Here is a 26,082-nt window from a genome sequence, read left to right on the forward strand (position 1 = left end):
ATGTTTGATGAAAATTTGAACTTTTAAGTTTATCGGATGACAGAAATTAGTTAACAGTAACCTGGCAATTAATAAATGGCAGGGAGTGTAGTGTAGATTCGACGAAAGTGTCTCAAATCTCTCCCGCCGCAGCACTGCAGCACAGACGAAGCACTTAGTGCTGCGGGACTTTTCAAGGTCTAATCTAGAGTATGATGGGTGGTTTACGAGTGATTCGCGCTATATAACCGACATAGTTATAGTAAGCTGAACGAAGCGAGCGGAGTTAGGTAGCAATGCATCAAGAGCGCATAGTTTGAAATGGAGGGGATACACAAAAATGATAGCCCCCAGAAAAGCCTACTCACTCTCTAAACCTTCGCAACAGTACAGTCAGTAATCGTACCCCGCTGCTTCCTGTCATCAACCCCGATTTTTTGCTTCTGCTATCGTCAGCATCAGACCTACGACCCCATCCATGCGGTGGGCCACATGAATCGTTTAGCAAGAATTGCCGGAAGCTCTACCCACCACGTCATGAATAAGACAATTCGAATAATCCAATTGAATGTGAGGAAGCAGGGTGCCGTGCATGAAAGCTTAATGAACGACGAACAAACTAAAGACGCAGTGGCGTTAGCGATTCAGGAACCCCAGGCGAGGAGGATTCAGGGACGACTCTTGACCACCCCGATGGGACATCACAAATGGACGAAGATGGTACCCTCCACCTGGAGGGAAGGCAGATGGGCGATCCGGAGCATGCTTTGGGTCAACAAAGATGTAGAAGCGGAGCAAGTGGCCATTGAGTCCCCGGATCTGACGGCGGCGGTCATCCGACTACCCGAACGGCTGATCTTTATAGCATCGGTCTACGTCGAAGGGGGAGATTCCTTGGCCCTGGATGACGCGTGTGGTCACCTGAGAAAGGCAATTGCGATGGTGCGGCGAGACACGGGCGCGGTGGTGAACATCATGATTATGGGAGATTTCAACCGCCATGATCAACTCTGGGGCGGAGACGAGGTGTCCTTGGGAAGACAAGGCGAAGCGGATCCAATCATTGACCTCATGAGTGAATTCGCTCTTAGTAGCTTGCTCAAACGAGGCACGAAAACATGGCATGGCGAAGGACAGTATGGGGAATGCGAGTCCACAATTGACCTCGTCCTGGCGTCCGACAATTTGGCAGACCTGGTGGCCAAATGTGTAATACACGGGACTGAGCACGGCTCGGATCACCGGACGATTGAGACGGTGTTCGATGCACCGTGGTCAGCCCCGAAGCATCAGGGACGACTTCTTCTGAAGAACGCGCCATGGAAAGAGATTAATGCTAGAATCGCGAGCACCCTGGCCACCACTCCGTCGGAAGGGACAGTGCAGCAGAAAACCGACCGACTGATGTCCGCAGTCTCAGACGCAGTGCTTACGTTAACTCCAAGAGCGAAACCATCGCCACACGCGAAGCGGTGGTGGACAACCGACCTGACACAACTCCGTTATATATACACGTACTGGCGCAATCGCGCTCGCTCGGAACGGCGGGCGGGGCGAAAAGTACCTCAGCTCGAAAAGATGGCCCAGGATGCGGCAAAACAATACCACGATGCCATCCGTAAACAAAAGAAGAAGCACTGGAGCGAGTTTCTTGCAGACAACGACAACATATGGAAGGCCGCGAAGTACCTGCAGTCCGGGGAGGATGCGGCGTTTGGGAAATTACCGCAGCTCGTCAGAGCAGATGGGACTACCACCGCTGACCATAAGGAGCAAGCAGAGGAGCTGTTGTCCAAATTCTTTCCCCCTCTACCGGACGTGATTGAAGACGAAGGGACGAGACCGCAGAGAGGACCAGTGAGTATGCTCACTGTCGGCATGGAAGAGATTGAAAGACAGCTTTTTGCTGCTAAGTCATGGAAGGCACCGGGCGAAGACGGTCTACCGGCGATAGTCTGGAAGATGACGTGGCCAACTGTCAAGCACAGGGTTCTCGATTTATTCCAGGTGTCACTGAGAGAAGGCGCGTTAGCGACACAATGGAGACACGCGAAGATCATACCGCTCAAGAAGCCGAATAAAGAAAATTACACCATTGCAAAGGCGTGGAGGCCGATCTCACTCCTAGCGACACTAGGAAAGATACTCGAATCAGTGGTTGCTGAAAGGATCTCACACGCGGTGGAAACGCACGGATTGCTCCCGACCAGCCACTTCGGCGCCCGAAAGCAGCGATCCGCGGAGCAAGCGCTCGTGCTTCTTCAAGAGCAGATCTACGCAGCATGGCGTGGCCGACGAGTGTTGAGCTTAATCAGCTTCGATGTGAAAGGTGCCTACAACGGAGTGCGCAAAGAACGACTTCTCCAGAGGATGAAAGCACGAGGCATACCAGAGGACTTGCTCCGGTGGGTCCAAGCGTTCTGCTCGGAACGAACGGCTACCATCCAAATCAACGGGCAACATTCTGAGGCTCGAAGATTGCCACAAGCTGGTCTCCCCCAGGGCTCGCCCCTATCTCCGATCCTGTTCCTCTTTTTCAACGCAGATCTTGTACAAAGACAGATCGACAGCCAGGGGGGAGCAGTCGCTTTTGTGGATGATTTTACCGCATGGGTGACCGGACCAACCGCGCAGAGTAACCGGGAAGGAATTGAAGCAATTATCAATGAAGCACTCGACTGGGAAAGGAGAAGCGGTGCGACCTTTGAAGCCGAGAAGACAGCTATTATACACTTTGCTCCCAAGACGCGTAAATCGGACCATGAGCCGTTTACCATCAAGGGACAGCTGGTTGTACCCAAAGACCACGTCAAGATCCTGGGTTTGTTGATGGACACGAGACTGAAATACAAGGAACATATGGCGAGGGCCGCGTCCAAGGGCCTGGAGGCAGCGATGGAGCTTCGGCGACTTCGCGGCCTGTCCCCAGCAACGGCGCGGCAGTTATTCACATCAACGGTGGCGCCAGTTGTGGACTACGCCTCCAATGTCTGGATGCACGCGTGTAAGGACAAGGCCATGGGGCCGATCAATCGAGTCCAAAGAGTTGGAGCACAAGCCATTGTGGGGACATTCCTCACGGTCGCGACCAGCGTAGCGGAGGCGGAGGCCCATATTGCCACCGCGCGGAACCGATTCTGGAGACGGGCCGTGAAGATGTGGACGGACATGCATACCCTTCCTGAAACAAACCCACTCCGCAGAGGTACAGGCCGGATCAGAAAGTTCAGACGATATCATCGCTCGCCGCTGTACCACGTGGCAGATGCACTTAGGCACATCGACATGGAGACCCTGGAAACAATTAACCCATTCACGTTGGCCCCATGGGACGAACGCGTACAGGCCAATATTGACGGACAACATGAGCCTCAGACGGAAGCGGGCGGATCGATGCAGATCGCGGTCAGCAGCTCGGCACGGAACGAGCTGGTGGGATTTGGAGTCGCAATCGAGAAACAGCCACCTCGAAATCGAAAAGTGAAGCTCAAAACGTTTTCCATCACGTTGGGCGTGAGAGCAGAGCAAAACCCGTTCTCTGCGGAGCTGGCAGCTATGGCACATGTGTTGAAGATGGTAGTGGGAATGAAAGACTACAGGATTACGTTGCTCACAAGCAACAAAGCGGCGGCCCTCACGCTAATGCACCCCCGACGACAGTCTGGCCAGGAGTTTGTCTGTCAGATGTACAAGTTGATGAGAAGGTTGCGGAGAAATGGAAATCGGATCAGTTCCCACTGGATCCCTACTAGCGAAGACAACAAACTGTTAGGTCGGGCTAAAGAACAGGCCAGAGCTGCGACACAAGAAGATTCTCTCCCACAAGAACGCGTCCCGAGGATGAAGTCGACCACATTGAATATTGCGCGATCCCAAGCAGTCCCCACCAATGAACTACCACAGAACGTAGGAAGACACGCAAAACGAGTGGATGCTGCACTGCCAGGCAAACACACCCGGCAGTTGTATGATCGCCTAACGTGGAAAGAAGCGACCGTACTGGCCCAGCTCCGAACCGGTATGGCTAGACTCAATGGATATCTCAATCAAATTAATGTTGTAGAGACGGATCAATGCGATTGCGGACAAGCAAGAGAGACCGTGGAGCACTTCCTCTTCCGATGTCGGAAGTGGACGGCGCACCGGACGGAAATGTTACAATGCACGCAGACTCACCGAGGAAATATATCCTTCTTCCTGGGCGGAAAACAGACTTCTGATGATCAGAAGTGGACACCAACCTAGAGGCAGTACGGGCCTCCATACGTTTCGCCATAGCGACGGGCCGACTTGAGGCCACTTGAAAATATCGACCAACAAAACTCCCACCCCCTTCTTCCGACCCTACTCACCCACCACCTCGTGCTACAAACGGTAGACGCGCTTCAACTGCCGAAGAAAGGATGTTGAACACTTGGAGAAGCGCCTTCAAGCCAGCCTACTAACCCACTTACTAACCCACGAGAAACTCACTGCGACACTGCTTTCTGGAAATGTCATATTTTATAAAGTTTCATGTATGGGCTTGCAAGAGACCCAGCACACACAGATGGACATGTACAGTAGATCAGTGATAGTTGCCCTTTCGGCTCAGCCGCCGGGCGTTAATGAATTGTTTTGTTTGTTTTGTAAGGAATAGCGTCTTGGACAGAAAACAAGTCCGTACGGGGAAAGACGAGAAATGGGTAGATTGGGAACGTCGCAGTCCAAGCTCACCGGAGAAAGAGCTGGTATGTGAAAAATGATCTAATGGAGGAAGATCAATTTTTGCCATCTGGAATTAAGGGAACAAATTCAGCAGTCTCAATGACAAAGCCGTAAGAGCAGAACCGTTTATGAACAAAATATTTTTTGGGTGAAGTCGTGTGTGACAAGTGGCGTGTATGAACATAGTCGTTTATGAGCAAAAATCGTGTATCAACGCCGACGGCATTCAAGCCTTCATGAAGCAGAATGTTGTACAAGGGCAGTTGTGTATCGCCATAGTCCTGACGAGGGCCAATTACTTGAGGCAATTAGATAGCCCATGTTTTGTCGAAAATCAGCATTTACTATGGTCGGTCACCAGGATCAGTCACTCACCGAGTGGTATCAACGGAAGCTTAGTTCTCAACGCGTTGAATCACCGTCAAAGCCAGCCTCCACCAGTCTGTCTTTCCATGGAAAGGCTAGTGAGATCTAATTTTAGTCCCCTTCTGTGCATCTCGCCTAAATTCCACCAGCAAATTTGGACCGCTCGTCTTCAATTCTCTCCTTCTTGCAAAATTTTTCAATGTACAGTAATCACTCTTGTTTCTTTCGCTTTTTGAACCCAACAGCCTCTTCGCGATGACTCCACCGGACAGGCCGCCTACTGAGAGCCGCAAGCAAGCCCTGCTTGCGGAATTTAAGGATTTGATTCAGGCCCCCGAACGAGACAGGATCTCTATGCGACGCGCAGTGTCGCCTCAGAAGATACACGGCTCGATACTCAAGAACCGTGAGCGTGCCTCATCACACCGAGATAAATCGGAGGATAGACCTCTCGGAAGAGTGCGTTTTGAGCCAGCTTCACAAGACTCGTTGAAGGAATCTGGGTGCGGGCCGGAAAAGAAAACAGCCAGCTGGTCAGTTTCCATTATCGCTGCCGCCCCAAACCCCAGGCCTCTTGCTAATTTATGACACAGGCCGAGCAGGCGAAAGAGGTATGTACCAGTACAATCATGAAGGCTCGTCTCATACACACCGGCCTGTCAGCAGCAGGACTAATGCACGAACAATAGGTCACTTCGTGGAAAAGTCAAGCCAGACGAACGACAAATTCGTCGCAGCGGAGGGTATTCCTCTCAGATTGTGCAGACTAAGGATCATTTTGAGGCCCTCGCGATAGAAGTCAAGAGCCTCAAAGGAGAATTAGAGTTGATGCGATCTTGCAGAGTGAATGCTGGCAACAAGGAAGGTAGATAAGTCGATCACGGTCACAAATATGTTTGTAAGAGCCTACATGTACTCGACATGGATACATGTGTCTACTTACCATCAATCAATGCTATAATTTCCTATGATCCAGCCTCTAGTACGGCCCATGGAACGCCTCACAATATATGGCTCTCGTGCCGAATCAAGTATGAAGTAGCATAATACGGGATCGATAAGTAGGTGTCCTACAAGGGGACAAAGAATTGGCCATAAATCAGCTTAGGCATTAGGATGTAGTCTCTTGCAGCTAAATCTGAGCTTGGAGCAACCCAACCCCTTCCTTTTTGCCTCCGCAGGAATATGGAATGAAAAGGAGAAAGCCACTGCCCGCTCACTTGCTGAGAGGCATCTCGCTTTGCATGGGTTTTTGGGCTCATACTCACCGTATCCAGCATCAATCCTCAAGATTGGACCGACGGATACTTGGATGTGATAATGAGGGTGCAAAGGCTCCTTCGGAGCTTTGCCCCATATGCGTAGTCTTTCCCTTGTTTTTGCATGATATTCTGAGGAATCGAGGTGTCGTCATTATGCGCTCGGGTGGTTTGACCAAGGCATCGCGGGTTCAGCGAATTGACTTTTTGTCTATCTTTATTCTTGCTCCGGTGTGGAAAATATTGCCGCTTTTTGGAAGATGTGTCTCATCATTTGGCTCCATGCATGAGCCTTAGGTGTGATGATGATGTCAGAGCTAGCGCTAAGATACCACTCAATCTCTTCGGCAGACAACAATATAGAGTCATCAGGTCATAATCACAGGTGCAGGTTTGCGTTCGAAACTCCTAAAAGGGGAATATGACTGAAGGCGTGGGTAGAGGGCTCACGTGAAAGCAACACGGAAAATTGAGGGGATCTAGTGAATATGTCCAAACTAGATTAAATAATCTTAAGGCAGAAAGCACCCTAGCAGTTTTAATAACTTCAAAAAATGAGGGTTTCGCTTGAGTTAAACCCGGGAAGGTTACTGTGATTGGCCAATGCGCATCATTGCCCCTCACCGCCTTGGAAACTAAGCTCGGTCAGTCAACAAAACTGGTCCCTTGAGAGTCACCGTCACCGGTGGTCGTCAACACTCCCTCGTCATTCACCATGAATCTTCGCTTCCGCCGCGCTCAGCCACCGATAAGATATGATCGCCGTTTTGATTGACCATGAGTGTTCGCTACGGCCGGTCATCAATATGAGCCAACATTATCAGCCATCGCGGACACTCCCCGAGAGATTTCAACAAAACCCTCGCACCCACCGCGTTTCATGACCGTCAATGCGAATACAGTATCAACCCACAGGAAATGGATCTCATCAAGCACTCGCAGCCAGCCCCTATTTGCATCAACTTCCTCACTTAAACCCGACCACATTGAATCATCTATAACACTATCATTCAACACCAGATCAAAGATTTCACTCGTCCGCATTAAAACATCCGTCCAGCCCAACGACGTTGAATCACCGTTAACCCCTTGGGAACCTTGAAAATTTCGCCAGTAATCACTATAAACCTTGGCCCGTTATTCACCACCCATGCAACAATGCCATATCTTTGGGTGCTACGTTATGCCACTCTATTCAACACCATTGGCGCAAGGAAACACCGTACTAGCTACTATGCCTCTTACTGATTCTAGTAAACAACAGCTGATTTGTAATGGAGCTGCATACGGTAAAACTAAAACTATTCACTGTTTCTAGAGGATATGTGCAGGCCTTGGCTTCCCCGTCATCGATGACGAGTACTGATCACTAGCACCACGAAGAGGTGCCTGCAGAGGCTAGAGACTCTTGTTATCGCAGATGTCCCTGCGGAGACTCTTGGTTTCGCAGATGTCCCTGCGGAGACTCTTGGTGTCGCAGATGTCCCTGCGGAGACTCTTGGTTTCGCAGATGTCCCTGCGGAGACTCTTGGTGTCGCAGATGTCCCTGCGGAGACTCTTGGTTTCGCAGATGTCCCTGCGGAGACTCTTGGTGTCGCAGATGTCCCTGCGGAGACTCTTGGTTTCGCAGATGTCCCTGCGGAGACTCTTGTTATCGCAGATGTCCCTGCGGAGACTCTTGGTGTCGCAGATGTCCCTGCGGAGACTCTTGGTTTCGCAGATGTCCCTGCGGAGACTCTTGTTATCGCAGATGTCCCTGCGGAGACTCTTGGTTTCGCAGATGTCCCTGCAGATCCTCTTGGTGACGCATTTTTCCTTGCGGAGAACTTATTGACGCAGCGGTCTCCTGCGGGTCTCAATTGTCATCACAGCGTCCCCCTGCGGAGTTCACTTGGTAACGCAGCGCCCCCCTGCGAAGCACTGTTCTTATGTCACTGGGCTTGGATCAGCAACAGCCGTCGTCACGGAAACCTCAGGCCCGAAGGTCAGAGGCGACACACCGCGGCCGCGATGTGTGCAGAAAGAGAAATGGATCGGGGGAGGAGCCTGCTTTTATAGACTTCAGCTACGCTTTCTCGCAAATACCAGCAGTGCAGGTTTCTCACCGGGGACGGTTCTGGCGGTCGATGCAATGTCTTCACCGGTCTTGAACCATGAGCTGGACGATGCTGGCGAATGGATCGCCAATCATGTCGCGGCAGACAGCACCACGACCGTTCATTCCATTTGGGTGTGTAGTATTCCTGACTCACAGAAAGTGCTGGTCGAATCACAAAATTGGAGCAGTTGCAATCGGAGGGCAAAGAGCTGGCTCGCCCATGGTTCACAGTAGTCGTACGGTGACCTCAGGGAAGTGAGTCAGAATGAAGGTCCTCAGAATGATTATGCGCGTGCGAAAGTGCTACTGTATTGTGGAGGACTGTGGTTAGGCCATTGGTCTACTTTGAAGAGGCCCATCGAAATTGCGTGCGGCTTCCATGTCACCTCCGATTGACTATGCCCAAGTTCTGGCGGCTTATTGTGAAGTTCAAGAGGCACACTGCTTGACAGGTTTTGTATTTGCTGCACATTCCGAGAAGGAACGCCTACATGATTGCTATACAAGGGTATTCCTTCCATAGATCCATGACTGGACTTGTGCAGAGTCCCACTTGTCCACATATTCTACTTAAGGGCTGATATTATTTTACCAAGATTGGCAGCGGAGAGGCTGCAGAGAGCTCTGAGTTCAGTTGGTGATTGTCAATATACTCTGATTATGGCATTACTATCAAAAAGCCCATGGCATATTAATTTAGTGAATAACTGTCTCCAATTCTCAACTTTTGGCGGGACGCACTTTTGTGTCTTTCGTAGAGTAGTGTATGCCCAGCACCCGCTACTTGAGGAGCGGTGCTTTTTGCTGGAACGGCCGAAATGTAATGGAAAGCGATTCCAAGGACGCTGTGGAGAGTTTTCGGATGTCGCACAAAACTGAGCAATCTCTCATTCACCATCATTCTCTGAGGGCTTCTGGCTTTCCTCGCTGATCATTCACTGTCGTTCACTCAACGTTGAGGCATCAGAGTGGATATGATGGTCCCACCTCGACCCACGGGCCGCGCCGGTGTAGATCCAAGGTACCCGGTGTTGGCTCAACTTGAACAGCTTGCATTGTTGTGGTCTTGCCACTTTGGGCTGCCCAAGGTTCGCATTCTGTTTGAAGAGCAACGGCAACTTTCACGTTTCCTCCAGGGCGTGTATTATGTGCTGTGTTCACTTCTCGTTGTCCGTCCATACAAAGGTTGTAGAAGCGGAGCGAGCAAATCCATTTTTGTTGTTTGTAGGTATTTATTTTTCCGCTACTTAATGGGTGAGAGAAAAGTCAGGAAAGTAGTCAAGTCAGGAATTAAAACGAGGACCTCATGGTGCTCGCCTCAACTTTCACTTTTCAACAAGTATCTGTCATTCCAAATATTGTTGATGAAGCTCCTGTTTGCTCATCCCCGTTGAGTCAACTGATTCGCGAGTGAATAAAGTTTACGACCTCATTCGGTCATCCCTAATTTGAGTGACCGGGACTCGTACTTTATTTCAAGGATAACTACCAATTTTTCATTCCGCACATTCTTGGGACGCCTCATATTTGCCCATCGCTGTTGATTCAACTGAATCCGCTGGTGAATGAACTCTGGTCTCTCAATTAGCCACTGCTCTACTTTGTTGGTGGCATTTTCTGGCCGCAGTCTACCTGAATCTTAATCCTTGTCAATTTTTTGTCATTTGGTCTTTGCTGCTCCTGTTTGCTCACCACTGGTGAGTAGCCATGTTGCTTGAGCGCAGAAAACCGCTTGCTGGTATGCCGTTTTTCCTCTTGCCTAGAAATAATCAAAAAGTCTGACAATTTGCCACTCTTGATCCAAGCGAAAGACAAGGCACTCCGCCCTGGAGGGTATAAATATGCTCCCACCCGTCTTGCTTGACTTTCCTCTTGCATCTCTCCTCGCACATGTCATTTGCGAAGATTGACTTTGATCTCTTCTTTTGTCTATACTTGTAAGTGTGCCCAGCCATCAGCTCAAGACTATCTTTCTCTCACTGATAACACTCTTTCTCTAGGACTGATATACGAGGACTTCAATACGTGAGTACCACCCTTCCTTAGTTAAAGCTTACACTGACAACGTATATCACTCGGTTTCGGCTAGGCTTCCAATAGATCCACCGTGGCACGCAAACCCTCTACCAAGGTGAGGTGTCAAATTGGCTTGATCCATGGAAGCTGTACTATGTCCTATCTAACGATCTCATAGTAGAGCTTCTCGAACGGTCTGTGTACAGTCAGATCTGAACACATTCGATGACAACCATGACTCTCTACACCTGATACATTACGGTAAAGCCTTTTTATACGGTAGGCCCAATAACAACTCCATGAGGTCAGTCGCTGATCAAAAGAACTTCTATCATAGGGACCTCCTACAGAAATGTGTATGGGTTGATACATCACGAATACCGGCGAACGCTGAGCGTGATCCGTATCCCTCGATCCTTGTTTGAGTCTATGTACATAGAGCTGGCTTATCTTCTGTGGCAGACATCTTCACGCCCCCCTCCCCAAGTCCTGGCGTGGGCTATCCCGGATGATGGATGGCTCATGAAGCTTTCTACCCTCTCGATCTTTGACTCGGTAGCAAAGGCCCAGTTTTCGGACAGAGCACCCATCATGCAACGAAGACCAAGGCCGATTTCACCTCGAATACAAGAGACGCACTCTATATTGAAGCGTCTCTAGCCTTGCGACTTCGCTTGCAAGACCAAAAGACGCTATAAAGAAGAAACAGTTCGTCAACCACATCAGCGATGAGAATGTGATGCCATCAGGTACGTAATTCATATCGGCTGATCTCGCTCTTTCCCATCCGGCTTTTTGCGCTACATTTTCCAAATTAATCCGCGCCTAGATGGTTCAAACCTTCACGGTATAGAACGTGGGTGAGTGATGGCACTTCTTAAACAATTCGCTAATAACAGATCATTGACCCTTCACAGAACCTATCGATACACCGGCAGTAAGCCGGTGTGTACGCAATACATGGCGCGTGCCACTAAAATGAAACGCAAATCCAGGGCCACTGCAAGGCTATATCGATGGTTTCAACGTCGTCCGCCCACACTCCATCTGATCCAGCTTTCCCAAGACGAATAACCATTCATCTGTCTGCAATCAGCCCTTGCTGATCTAATCGTGCTCCATGTTATTGAATGATGGAACTAGCCCCTCGTCAACCTTGTTAGCTTCAGCACGGAATGGGTTGGCCCGTTTCGCCAAGCAAACTCAGTGTGAGCTCTAACCCATCATTTTTTATGTATATTGGGAAAGCTTTCAGCTGACACAATCGAGCTCCGTACATTCAATGGGCATACACCCCACAGCCACGAAAACTAACCTTCATATCTCAAGCTACGGATTATCGGTCATTTCAGAGCTCCGAGGACTGCGTCTAGTTATGCAGCCATGTTAAACGACTTCTTGGCTGGCAAGGGTTGCACTGCCGCCTGTTTTAATATATATCAGCTACTTTCGGCATTGACAAGAGTATCCCCACCCATGCTGACCTATCCTTATTCCTCCTCTCTGGGTGCTAATATTGCCTATAGAGCGACTGGTTACCGACACGCTTCCCAAACACCCACTCCATGCGTGTATCAGCTTAACATACCCTTCGGCGCCTGCTCTGGATACCTAGTCCCAATCGCACTACGAATCTACTACAAGAAGCGCATTACCCACATTATCCAACGTGGCTTTGTATAGCGTCCTCCCCCTCCCTGAATTTACATTCGTATAGCTGACTATCGTTCTAGTAGACCTCTCACGTCGATCGAAAGATTTTTTACCTGGTCCCTGCTCATTCCATTGGCAATGCCGTCGTCTCTTGTCAAGAGCTTGGTTTTAAGCGGCATTAGACGCGAGGCCTGCTGCAGTCAGGCTCTGGAGGTTAACAGTGGACGGCTAGCGTGGCTCCCTGTCTCACCTCACCCAAGTCAACACCTACACGAAATGAACAGTTTATGACAAGACCTGCTGTTTGATCCGCATTATGCATTCCGATGGCTGATCTCCATTGTCATTAGACAAGGCCACTTTGCATCAGCGTCTTCCGCCTCGGTCATCTGTGATGGTGCTGAAGAGACATGTTCTCAGCACGCTGTGAGCTAAGCCTGTTCAATGTGGGCTTCACATTTATCTAGCGGCAGAGCTAGTCAAGAGTACTACTTTTAGGCCTGTGGTGGCCATCTCGCTGTCGCCATGACCACTTATGATGCGTCTGCGGTATAATTGGTCGTCGGTTTGAAGGGGTGATACCCGATAACACATACTGCGAGAGGATAAGCTGGTTGAAACTCGACTCTCAATATGGAGATCTGAGGAGCCAATTCCAATGATGCAGCTCCGTTCCAGCACCAGCATCAAATCACCATATCGTGTCCATGTGGCTGCGTGGGCTTTCTAATGGGCCGAATTATGAAGCAACTTCGAACATAAAGACAGTGCCAACCTGTCCAGTGCCTTGTGAATCTTCAAGACGGCCTACGTTGACGGAATCAGACTTGGGTCCCTGTTCTTGGATGGTCCGACGCGCCGCTGACTACTTGTCACAGCTAACTTCGCGTGACGTCATTTCCCAAACGCGTCTCCCTGGGATGAGTTCATCTGACAAGTGAGCATCGATGCACGAGCGTTGAATTTCCACGACGATTGGATCGTTCTCATCTGCGCTTTTCCAACGCATGATTCTTCTTTATATTCTCTTCTTGCTGGGGCTACACCAGCTCACGCTCTTGACAATCTCAATGTTCGTGAGCGCAAAACCGTGTCAGAGAAATAGAAAGGAGGCCAGCAGGGAGCTCCAATGGTCCGAGCAGTGCTCTAGGGATGGCAAATTGGGCCTTACACACCCAAGCTAATTATGCAATCAGACTTGCAACCAGTCTTGTGAGCGCTGCGTTGACATGGATGCGACGTTCAACAGTGGGATCAGCAGCAGGGTCAACCAAAAATTTGACTTCATGAGAGGTTTTCATACATGACGGGGGCAGCATCGCCTTGTGGGCGCTCACCGCGTCCCCGAGGCTAAAGGCCAGCTAGTCCGACTTGAATCGGAGTAGCTCCCAATCACAGATTCGCCCTGATGGGCTTTAGTGTTGTGGTATTTGAATGAAACTACTCGCTTAGCTTTTTCGTTTAGAACGAAAAGGTCGGACTCTACCAGCTACACATCCACTATCGCGAATCATAATCTTTGGCACGAACACTGCCGGGTGGGCTCTCGGGGGATATTCTGAGGTTGCTTCCATGAACGGTATTGGCCGCGACCTCAAAGCTTGAAGTTATGGGTTTGACACTAGATAATTATCTAACAGATGCTGTCTGGCCATGGGTGCCTGTATCAGTCAGATATTACTTGTTTACTATGCTCCAAAATGACCTCGGTGGTGGTTTCACTGCGGCAAATATCGGTCGGAGGAGAGGCCAGGCAAGAAACTCACTTTTCTACTCATAGCGGGTGATTCTGCTACGAGGGATGCATGATTTTCCCAGGCGGGTCTACAGAGGGACCTATTGCCAGATATTCAGTCTCATTCTGGCGTGTTTGCAAGATGTCCTCGTGTCCAGATGGCTCTCAGTGCATGTTATGTCACAACAATAGATTATTGGGGAAATCGCCTGCCCTTTTCCGAGGTAAAATGGAACATCTATCGGCCTATTTGCCATCATCGCACACGAGATCTTCCGTACGACGCCACCTTTCGCCGTCTGGTTTCTGATCAAGATCATTCAAGCCGAGAGGACCAGCCTCAAGTGCTGGGAACAAGGTTTGCTTTGACGGAAGGCAGCCTATTTGTCGTGGCGGGATACAACTCGATGGTGGAAGTGCCATCGAAAGTCGGCATGTATTGCTCTATTCATCGGTACACCTAAAGCACGGCGCAGGCTCACCACGGGTATTTCGCTAGCGCAAGAACGGCTGACTCACTCGCCTCAACGATACGACTCAAGAGTTTCCTAATCCAAAAAGAGGACGAAAGCAGATGTGCGAGACTGACCGAAGCACCACAAACATCGAGGCCCTCAACAATGATCGAAAAAGTTTCACCTTGTGCCCTCCGCTTCAACTCGAAGCTCCTGGTCGATTTCTGGTCCTTTCTTTTATCCAAGATCAATTCTCCCTCTTAAAACCACCCGTTTGATTCCTTCGAAATCTCGGTGATCGACGGAGTGGTGGACGTGGGAATTGTATTCGGACTGACATCAAATGCCGAGCTAATAGCCTCACTACTCTAGACAGCCAGGAAAGCCTAAGTTGTTTTTTCAACTCACCCATGGTAAGCTGCCAGTGAGTGTCTCAGAGGATCAAATATCGAAACACGAGCAGTGATTGCCAGCGACCAAGACGCAAATACCAGCCCACGATCAGGGACCAAGGGCATATAGGCATATATGACTTCGAATGAGAATATCATCTATTGGGCAAATGCAATGGGCAGACATGATGCTGTCTCACAGTTGCCACCTGGTGAAGCATGTAGAACCACTACAGAGCGGCAAGACATCGCTGCGATGGTCATTAGTATTGAAAAGTTCTCATTTTTCCCCTTCGTCTTGACTGTGGATACCAAATAATCAATGCTGACTGAGCCCGGATCCGAAACACCGCCTTGTATGTCGAGAGGAGGTGCATGGAATCCTCGAAGCCGTTGCCACCGAAAGAGACGTGTCAAATGTGGTGCTGTCGTCTCAGCCATCTCAGTCTGGTTACATGCACTCGCTCTGGCGAGCAAGTCAGGCCAGCAGCCCTATCCTATCGGCCCAATCCTTTCTCCAAGCGACTCAGCCATTCGAAAAAGGTTGAGCAACACAATAAACCTACTAGGAACGGACTCCATGGGTCTCATACCCCTGTGATCCACTCTGTATGGCGTGATGCTACCAATCCGTCAAATGAGGCTGTGCGACCGGAGTATGCCGTGACTTTGGAGATTGTCCTTTGGCGAAAATCGGCTTATGCAAGTCGACTTTCCGAGCTGGAATCAACTCACCGTGTGCTTACTCCTTGGAGAAGAATCAATTCAGTAAGCTGTCAATTCAGTTGAAAAGTGCTCGTGGTATGTCCCCGCCGCACATTCAATTCTTCATAGAAGGCGCTAACACGGCGAGGGCAAGTGAAAGGCAGAGGATGTCAAACACTAGTCCAGATGCGGAATATCTTGATCAGCCCAAATGTTCGCTGGACTTCGTAGGACTGCTAAGGCCTCTTCGTGGCTTTACGGTGGTGCTAACAACTAGCCGAGGTTGCGGGTGGTAAATATGCATCACGCGTTGACGCGTTGCCCCGCAATTCTTCTCCTACCGACCACCGCTTTTGACGCCTGGATATCTGAAGTCGGCCTTCTGGAATGCGATATTTCGTCTAACTGTCGCAATACACGCTCTTTTCACGACGGGCCGGGGATGCCTGCGCCACGTGTGCACAACTGCTGATGAGTTGGTATTACATCACTTCTCCAGAAAAATCGACCTCGCCCATTAGGAGGAGATCCATCGCCCATGCCCATATTTGATTCATTTTCCAAGCGCCCTCGAGCCGGGGGGTGGGGTCCCCCAGAGACCCCCTTTATGGGGGTCGACGAGGCAATTTCCAATTGCCGGGGGTGCCCCCCATAGGCGACGGGCAAGACGCCCACATTACTGCGGTCCCGTACTACCACTGCATACCATTACATCTAGTATCCAGCGATCATCAATTTGCGCAGCGCATAGAATTCAAGAGCATACGCCCTTCAGCTTCAGATTTGTCGACCAGTCGCCTTCCCGTACTGGTGGCTGGTCAATAGACAACAGTAGCCTTTGGCCTCAGCCATGCAGTCAAGTTAATTCAGACACTTCTGTTGTTAATCAAAGGAAGATTGATTGTTATTGTCATCTAGAGGGAAATATGAGGCTATATATACAACGAGAAGAACAAGTTGATTGGAAATCAACTTGATTCTGTATATAGATATTTCGGCATTAATTCCGATGGGACGGCTTGGTTCCTGATCTGCACCAGCCTTATATCACAACATTCCCCCTCAGAATCGTCCTGCTGGCAGGGCGATACTGGAATTGAGCAGAGCAGTCAGGCCTCGGTAAAACCACTCAAAAAACCTTCGTGGGAAAAGAAAGTGGAAAGAGCACCTGCGCTGTCATGCTTGTTGCCTTAGGTTTTGGATACGTCGATTTCCAAAAGACTACAGAACTTGGCAAAGGACGTTGGCCCTAATGGCTTGGTGAGACCATCCGCGGCCTGCTCCTCAGTGGGAACATACTGCAGGTCAATTTCTCCTGCATTCAGCACCGACCGCTGATAATGGAACTTGACATTGAAGTGTTTGGTCCGTTTGTGAAATTCGGGATTGCGGGAGAGCGCAATAGCGGATTGATTGTCAGCCATGATATTAGTGACCGGAGACCGATACAGATTTGTTTCTCCTAGAAAGGTGCGGAGCCACTGTAGATGTAAAATGGCATTGTATTGGCCAATGTATTCGGCATGAGTCGTGGACGTGGCCACTTCCCCCTGACGTTTGGACGACCAGGAAACCGGCGCTCCCGCCAGTTGGAACACGTAGCCAGACGTGGAGTATGCTCCATCCGTGACGACGGAGCCACCGAAGTCGGCGTCAGTGTATCCGATCAATTGACCATTTCGGTAGGTGATACGGTGAGATTGCGTGGCTTTGATGTAGCGAAGCAGTCGCTGAAGTGCGGCCTGGTGATGCGATTGCGGCCGGGATGTGAAGCGACTCAACATTCCGAGCGCAAACGCAATATCCGGTCGCGTGCCAACCATCAAATACATGAGCGAGCCGATAGCAGTTGCATAGCGAGCTTTTGCTTCTTCATCCGGAGGTTCCTCCTCTGGGCGAGTATTCAGGCTTTGCTTAGGATTCATCGGCGTAGACTTCGGCTGACAACTCTCCATGCCAAAGTCGGAGAGCACCTTCTGGATGTACTGATGTTGGTGAATAGACACGGACCCATCAACGTGATAGTCAAACTCGATCCCGAGGAACGAACGAGGGATGCCCAGATCGTTCAATCGGAACTCGGTTTGTAAGGCTCGTTGTACTTGTTCAATTTCGTGCGTATTTGCCGCAGCAACTAGAAAGTCATCGACATAAACGCAAACGACGCAGTCCGCTTTCCAGAAAACACAGTTGTCCGATTGGGCCATAGTGAAGCCCTGAGAAGCCAGGACGCGGTGGACGCATTGGTACCAAATCCGCGGGGCCTGCTTCAGCCCATACAGTGAACGGCGCAGCCGACACACGTACCCTGGTTCTTCAAAGCCTTCGGGCAACTCCATATAGATAGACGAATCGACGTCTCCATGGAGAAATGCGGTAACCGCATCGAATTGGTGGAGTTTCCATCCGCGCAACACGGCGCTGGCGACGATGCAGCGGACCGAGTCCATGCGCGACACAGCCGCAAACGTTTCGTGATAATCGATGCCATGTTTCTGCCGGTAGCCTTTGATGACCAGTCGCGCTTTGCGCGTTCCGTTGGTTTTGGTCTTGAAGACCCATTTGCACCCAATCACATGATCCCCAGCGGGGATGTCCTCCCGCCGAACCTTTTCCCATGTTCCGTGTTCGAGAAGCGACGCATATTCTTTCTGGATGGCGGCCCACCAGATTAGCTGGTCTGGGCCTGACACAGCTTCGCGGAAGGTTGCCGGGTCGGCTTGTCTGGCCGGTGCAGTATTCAATGCGCCTGCCGAGTACACCTTCCCCAGCGATTCCAGGAGACGCCGTGATGGTCTTCGTCTGCGGCCATAAACTGAATACCCAAGATTCGGCGACAAGTCGGTTTCTTTGTTACTTGGATTGATTGCTGGTGGTGTCTCCTCAAGCGCTTTCTCTCGCTCATTCGACGGAGGGAATGGCGATACAGGAGGTGTGGGCAGCCCGCTGGCTGAACTTGGCACTGATGAAAAGACAGGCGATGGAGGAGCGTTGTCCGGGAGGTCGTTGCCTGTTTCCCCCTCGATGAGTGGCGCCACAGGGGTCCGCTCATCGAACTCGACATCGCGGGAGAAGACTGTCTTTCCGGAATGTATTTCAAAGAGCTTGTACTGGTTGGGTTCACAATAGCCCAGTAGTCGGCACTCGGATGCTCGTATGTGTGAGGAGGAAATCTCCGGCGGAAATGCATCAGAGGCGACAGCCCGAGCCTCTAGCTCATCACGTAGGAAAGAAAGTGCTCTGTCTAAATTCCGCTGGAATGTACCGTGGGATAGGGTTCTTTTCCTTTTAAACGTAGGGCGCAAAGGCGGCGGATTGGACGTTCCTTGGGCGCCGGTCGGCGATAGTCGTGAGATCCGTGGCGGCTGGACGCGCGGCTCCAAGAGAGGATTTGCAGGTAGCAAAGCTCTTACCGTTCCCGGCCCTGTGGAAAAAGCAGCGTGACGGCAGCGATAACAGGTCGTCGTATCATAGGATGAATGGCAGGGCCCCCCACACCTCGAGCAAGCAAAAAATAAAGTGGAAAAGGCTGGTAGGGCGAGGGGTTTCGGAGACGGAGGCTGTTCGGTAGAAACGGTATGGTTCCCGACAGTAGCAGCGAGCTGTCTCGCCCTAAACCCGCGTAGAGATGCTCCCCGCCGGCAGTCCACGCAGGTTTTAAACTGGGCGGAGTACCACGGTCTGGCGCAACGTGAACAGAAAGTAGTTGGCCTAAGGTGAGAAGACATTTAGGTGAGATAATGTTAAAGAGCATATGGCATCGTTTCTTAGGCTAGCAAAATGATTGAAAGGCCGACGGGTATAGAGGCAAAACGCGGAGGAGTATCGAGCAGCGAGAAAGATTTCAAGGCATCGGGGATACTAACGCACAGAAGCGAAAGCGCAGATATAAAAGTATCAGTGTAGGCACGGGATAGGTAGCGGACAAGGATAAAGCAACAAGAAGCAAGGCATCATAACAGAAGATGGAGACGTCAAAAAAGCTATATAAAGTCAAGAGGACCAGGGTCCCCCTGACAAGAAGGACGTATCAAGATACGGGAGAAAACGCACGAAGCCTTGAATGAGGATGAGGACACCACACAAATTACATGGTCTGGTGCAAGGTGAATAGAAAGCAGTTAAGGCACGGTGAGAACACCTTAGTAGGGGAGACAACGGTGAAAGAGCACAGGGCACCGTTTCCTAGGCTCCCAGAATAAATGAAAGGCCGAAGGGTGTAGAAACGAAACGCGGAGGAGCATCGAGCGACAAGAAAGATCGAGCACGATCAAGCACAGAAAAGAAAGCATAGATATGAAACTATTGATGTGGGCGCACCCACGTAGCGGCGGGATACGTAACGGACATAAATCAAGCAACAGAAGTATGGAACCATATCAGAAGAGGGACGTCGAAGGCTATGCAAAACGGTCAGAGACCAGGATCCCCTGACAAAGAGGAGTGACAAAGTTACAAAAGAGAAGCGCGAAGCCAAAGAAGGCAGATGGGAGACCAATGAGAGCGATTCTTGGCAGGGAAGCGGACGAACCAGCGTCGAGATCTGCAACAAGTTTGATAGTGGGAGCACAGCAAAGTTTCACGGGCAGGTCGCGCAGGGTAGTATACCCTTTCACTACGTTCCTTCGTTTCAGGGCATTGCGATGTCGTGTTCTGTTTGCCAGACCCCTGAAAATCTGTTCTGTTCTATTCTGTAAGTAGTCTTCTCTTTTACTTCTATGCTATGATCTACTGCAAGGTAATTCACAATCAATTGAAATATGGCTTACTCACAGATATCTCAATCCCAGGACTCCTGTATTGATTCAGATATAGGTCTGAATTTCACCTCCGACCCTTCCTATCCAGATAATATTTCCGACTTTATCGGCAGCCAAACCCCATTGACATCTTTTTCGCAAACCCAAACTCCAGTTGCACCAACATCTCTTATCCGTCTTGGTCCTTATCTACAAAAGCACTGGATCCCATATCCTTCTGACTCTAGCTACGGCAATATGGAAGAAACTCGAAAGAAGTTTGTAGACTGGTGGCTTACTACTGAGTTCGGATCGCAACCTCAGACAAGAAAAGAAATTCACTGGGAAGGAAAAGCAACTTCCGATGTCTGGGATAGCTTCCAACAAGTTGCACACGAGAAAAGTGGGAAGCCTAGGGTAATGTGTAAATCATGTCTCTGTACCATCGGTCATCCACGCTTCCGTCGAGCAGGGTCATCACCTATGAATGCGCATCTAAAGACAAGTACTTGTCCCCGAAAACCGACCCCAAAGAAAGGTATTGATCAACTTGTAAAGGAAATGGTATGTTACTCCTATTTTGTATCTATATTAATACTAACACTACTATTGTATAGCCTAGTGGCCCAGCAAAACAATCCTTTTCCCAAGATCAACTCTCGAAGGCTATACTTAGCTTTATCACTACTGCCCATCTACCCTTTCGTTTAATTGAACATCCCCAGTTCCGCAATTTGTTCGACATTATTCAACAAGCTTCAACCAAGATTACTGTTCCATCTGCACGGACAATTCGACGTTGCCTAGACTTGGTTGTCTCCGAGAATCAGAAACAGACCCTTGCAAAGCTACCTAATGGAAGCCGTTTGTCAATTGCACTCGATTGCTGGACATCACCATTCCAGCAGGCATTTATGGCTGTTACCGGATATTTTCTTGATCAAAAATGGAACTACTGTGAGGTTCTGCTTGGATTCGAGCATCTTCATGGATCCCACACCGGAGAGAATCTCAGTAAAACTGTCACTCAGCTACTTGCCGATCATGGGATCTCCGACCGGGTACTGTCAGTCACAACTGACAATGCAACAAATAACAATACATTGATGACTGGTGTCCAAGATACTCTCCAAGCACAGTGCAGCCGACGGTCTGATCCTTTAATCTTCCGGGTCCCATGTACTGTACATGTGATCCAGCTTAGCTTAACAGAGCTTCTTGGAAAGCTTAAGGCAGCCCCGTCCAATAAACAGATTGATTTGGAGTGGTCGGATGAAAGAACACAATCCTTTCAGAGCAAACGATCCAGCAATCATGTTCAGATCACCGAGACTCTAAGAAAGGTACGTCTTTTCAGCGGAAAGATTAGCTATGCTTGTTTTTCGGCCGAATCTTTATCTACCAGATCGTTTTCTAACCTGTGAAAGATTCGAGGTCTTGCGGTTTTTATTAATGCAAGTCCTCGGCGTCGGGAGGCATTTATGGCCTTACAGACTACAGACACTCCTTTGATTCCTATCCAAGATGTTCAAACCCGGTGGAATTCAACCTTCCTGATGCTTAACCGTGCTAAGCGACTACAACGATTCTACGATCAGTACTGTATAGACCATCAGTATCTTCATTTCAAGCTTGATCAGGAAGAATGGCGACAGGTGGACTATCTTCTTCTCCTCACAAAACCCTTTTTCGACTTTACAACTGTACTGTCACAGACTAAAGATATCACTGTACACAATATCTTTAGTATTTACAACAAACTCTTCTCCCATCTCGATACAGCAGAGTCAAAGCTGAAAAATAAAGGTGTTATCTGGAAAAGGCATATGCTCCAGGCTCTACCGACCGCCAAAACCAAACTGTCAAAGTACTACACTGCTACCGATTACGAGCCATACGGGGATATCTACGCATTTGCTACAATTCTTTGCCCATCCAAAAAACTCCGGTACTTCTCTTCCTCTGATTGGCAAGGGGATATTGACTATGTTAAACACTACCATGAAGTTTTAAAACACGAGTTCGACCGGTATAAGGCTAGACTCTATGAGGGTCTTGAGAGTACTGCTTTGGAGGATCCATCCGGAGAGTCTGCTGATGATAGTGACTACGATTTGGATGCTATCTGTGCCTCTCAGAATCAAATACCTGAAGAAACAATACTGCCCCAGGATGATGAGATTGCCAGATATCTTGCCCGCGGTATCGAGAGGCAAAAACCTCGAGTATATTGGAAAGAGCATGAGAGTGATTTTCCTATCCTGGCAAATATGGCACGCGATATCCTGTCGATTCCTGCTAGCGGTGCTGGTGTTGAGCGATTGTTTAATTGTGCCCGCGATATCTGCCATTATCGCCGTGGTCAGCTGAAACCAAGTACAGTCCGAGCGCTTATGCTTCATCAGTTTGCTACCAATTTCGATCTTAAGCAGGAGGAGCTGGATGCTATCAAAGAATATCTCTCCGACAGTGAGGCTGCACTGATGGATCAAGCCCGTAAACCATCGCCTCCGCTTGAAATATTGGAACCAATTAGTGACAATAAGGAGGATGAAGATCCTGGGGTAGAGGATATACAGCAGTGTATACAGGGTGCTGGGGAAGATGATTTGGATAATACTGAGCAACATAGGCGGGGAAAGGGAAGACAATCAAGAAAGCGGTCATCTGATGATCTTGGTGAGCAAGAAGACGATGGCGCCCCAGATGTATCAATAGAATCCTCCCAGATGCGACCGGGGCGAGCTCGGAAGCAGCCAAGACTGCCAGACGGGTTTGAGCTTCTTTAGTACTGTGATTTAGTCTAAGAATTGAGAAGTAATAATAAGAAAGAAACTATTCCTGCCGAGCAAAGAACAAAGAAGAATTATTATCAAAGAATTATACTATACAGATGTGAATAAAGAATTACATAGCTAGTACAGCAAAAATACTGAGAGAAGCATAAAAATAATGCATACTGAGGAAGGTCACAAGGCTTGGCATATTTGTATTGTTTTATATCCAATGGATATCCACAAAATATCCATGGATATCTAAGTTATACACATATCCAACAGCTTGTGGATCTTGGACATCAAAATATATCCATATCCACAAATTTGCGGATATGGATATGGATCTCCACAATATCCATGGATTGTGCCGCAGTCTACCCATAGCACATCACTGCCACCGGGCTAGTAGGTGTATCTCAGTTAGGAAGCGTTTACTGAATTGGGAACAACGAATATAACTGCTACTGTGATCAAAGGCTTTGACGTAATAGTAACTGATTTATTTGGATTCTATTTCAATGTGAGGATGGCTCAAACCGATAATAGATAGCCATAGGGGAAGCTTGAATGGACGTGTCGGTGGATCTGCTTTCTATAACAGGGACATGGTTTGATTGTACCCTTCTTTTCCTTCCAACAGACAGTCACCTTGAAGCGTTCTTTCGATGACTAAATGGGGAATTATTGATGATATGGCCGATTCCAGAAGAAATCTACGTTCAAACACTGAGTACAATGTCTTAATCGATACGATGACTAAACAATAGATACATTGGATCATGTCTCTTCCTGCCGAGGCTAGCTTTGATATTTGAATTATTCTTGTAACATAGAGCCACGGGAGCCATGTCCTGCTGCAACCTCTAACCTCACCTAGGCCTGTTACTGGATCGTGGTTCGTGTTGCCAAGGCTCTCGGGTATAAGAGATGACGGGCTGACGATCTTTGGCATACCGCGGCTACATGTTCTCTTCCAGGGTTGAACAACCCCACAAACCCCGCAACTCCAGATTCAAAACGCCAAATAGCCATGGCTATAGTGGCCTGGAATATGGGGGAGAAGTCATCTTCGGGATCCACATTAGTGAAAAGTTTATAGCAAAACCAGTCGTTATCGTAATGGGTGCCCGCCCTCGACACATACACAAAACGCAGCGACTCTTTGGTTAAATGGAAAGCCAATTTCGCTCTCCGAATCCTAGTAAACAAACTTCCAACTACAATGACTTCTTTTGACTATGACGCTATTGTGGTGGGGGCTGGCTTTGCGGGCATCTATATGTGCAAGAAGCTCATAGACCAGGGCCTGACAGTAAAGGTGATCGAAGCAGCCCCTGATGTCGGTGGTACCTGGTATTGGAATCGATACCCAGGCGCAATGTCAGAGTATGAGAGCCCAAAAAGTCCCTTTGAAGAGTATCAGCTCACTTTCATAGCACGCGATCTATCCTTTACCGATACTCGTGGGATCTCGAGGACCTTCGCGAATACCCTTGGGGCCGCGAATATCTGAAGGGGCCAGAAGTCTTGACCTACCTGCAGCACGTGGTTAAGCGACACAATCTACGTCAATATATGGTCTTCAACACAGCAATGGAAGCGACGACATGGAATGGCGACCAATCTACATGGACGGTTTCACTTTCTACAGGCGAGAAACTCAAGGCTCGCTATGTCGTCAGTGCCGTTGGTATTCTGTCAAAACAGAACTACCCAGACATTGCCGGCTTGAACTCCTTCAAGGGCGAGACGTACCACACATCGAGATGGCCTGCCACTTATGACTTCCAGAACAAGAGAGTGGGAGTGATTGGAAATGGATCGACGGGGGTCCAAGTCATCACGGCTCTGGCAGACCATGTCAAACACCTGACTTCTTTCCAAAGGCACCCACAGTATGTCGTACCCGCAGGCGACAAAGAGATCTCACCAGAGACTCGCCGCGAGATTGATGACAATTGGGACTCCATTTGGAGTAAAGCAAAGAATAGCACATTTGCGTTCGGATTCAAAGAGAGCACTGTTCCAACATTCAGTGTCAGCGATGAGGAGCGCGAACAGATATTCGAAAAGGCATGGCAGTACGGCAGTGGCTTCTACTTCATGTTCGGCACATTTTGCGATATTTCGTATAACGAGGATGCCAACCGGGCAGCTCAAGACTTTATTAGGGGGAAGATTGCCCAGAAAGTAAAGGACCCCGTGAAGGCAAATAAGCTCATGCCACGGGATTGGTTTGCACGTCGGCCTCTGTGTGACACAGGCTACTACGAGAAGTTTAACAAGCCAAACGTCGACGTGGTCGACATCAAATCGAATCCCATTAGTGAAATCACGCCTACGGGAATTCGCACTCAAGACGGCACTGAATTCGAGTTGGATGCATTAATCTTTGCCACGGGATTTGACGCTGTGGATGGGAGTTACAAGAAGCTGAGCATTGTCGGCGCAAACCAGAAGACCCTAGGAGACGCCTGGAAGGAGGCACCAGAGTCCTATTTGGGCATATCCGTCCCAGAGTTTCCCAATTTCTTCATGGTGCTGGGTCCGAATAGTCCATTCACGAATATACCCCCCACAATCGAGACCCAAGTTGAGTTCATCAGCGACATGATCGAAAAGGCAAACCAAAGTGGCACTATAAAGAAGAACCAAGCGATCGTGGAAGCCGAGCCCACAGCAACCAAAGACTGGTGCAAGCAGTGTGACGACTTAAGTGCAGAGAGTTTGTTCCGCAAAACCGATTCATGGATTTTTGGGGCAAATGTGGCTGGAAAGAAGACATCGGTGCTGTTCTACTTTGGCGGCTTGGCAAACTATCGCAAGGCGTTGCAGGAGCTGGTGGAGAATGGCAACAGGGGGTTCAAACCTTTCTGATAGACAAATTATTTGCAATCTCTATGTCGTATGCTCGTGTAATTGCCAAAACAGCCAAGGAGCAGTGCTGCTAGAAATCTCCGAATGACCACGTAGAGATCGACCACGTAGAGATCGACCATGTAGGAGCTCGACACAAATAACCGCGTCTATATGACCTGCCCCCCGCCCCCCGCATCAAGCAAATGTATGTCATATCGAGTCTCACTGGCTCACAATCAACAATCAGCCCTGCCAACAATCCGGGGTTGGGGAATGGCTGCTTACGTACTGGACAACCGAGTGGGGTTGAACTCCTGCTTCCCCGGATTCTTCGACGCCCCC

General features: G+C 49.3%; 4 protein-coding genes across 4 annotated transcripts; all 4 read left to right on the forward strand.

The window, feature by feature from the left end:
• Window positions 1-516: 516 nt before the first annotated feature.
• Window positions 517-4,224, forward strand: N7478_001342 (uncharacterized protein; the record flags this gene model as incomplete). Its single annotated transcript, XM_056917557.1, has 1 exon — window positions 517-4,224. One exon carries the CDS (start codon window positions 517-519, stop codon window positions 4,222-4,224), a length of 3,708 nt encoding a protein of 1,235 aa, XP_056785437.1.
• Window positions 4,225-5,307: 1,083 nt separating this feature from the next.
• Window positions 5,308-5,925, forward strand: N7478_001343 (uncharacterized protein; the record flags this gene model as incomplete). The annotated part of the gene is made up of 2 exons (XM_056917558.1): window positions 5,308-5,585; window positions 5,742-5,925. The coding sequence occupies 2 exons, from the start codon at window positions 5,308-5,310 to the stop codon at window positions 5,923-5,925; spliced, it is 462 nt and encodes a 153-aa protein (XP_056785438.1).
• Window positions 5,926-20,125: 14,200 nt separating this feature from the next.
• Window positions 20,126-22,893, forward strand: N7478_001344 (uncharacterized protein; the record flags this gene model as incomplete). Its single annotated transcript, XM_056917559.1, has 3 exons — window positions 20,126-20,668; window positions 20,722-21,447; window positions 21,532-22,893. 3 exons carry the CDS (start codon window positions 20,126-20,128, stop codon window positions 22,891-22,893), a joined length of 2,631 nt encoding a protein of 876 aa, XP_056785439.1.
• Window positions 22,894-24,103: 1,210 nt separating this feature from the next.
• On the forward strand, window positions 24,104-25,758 carry N7478_001345 (flavin-containing monooxygenase; the record flags this gene model as incomplete). Its single annotated transcript, XM_056917560.1, has 2 exons — window positions 24,104-24,267; window positions 24,318-25,758. The coding sequence occupies 2 exons, from the start codon at window positions 24,104-24,106 to the stop codon at window positions 25,756-25,758; spliced, it is 1,605 nt and encodes a 534-aa protein (XP_056785440.1).
• Window positions 25,759-26,082: the final 324 nt, after the last annotated feature.

This window comes from Penicillium angulare (genome assembly GCF_028827245.1).
Source record: "Penicillium angulare strain IBT 27051 chromosome Unknown utg000001l_segment0_segment0, whole genome shotgun sequence".
NCBI lineage: Eukaryota > Fungi > Ascomycota > Eurotiomycetes > Eurotiales > Aspergillaceae > Penicillium > Penicillium angulare.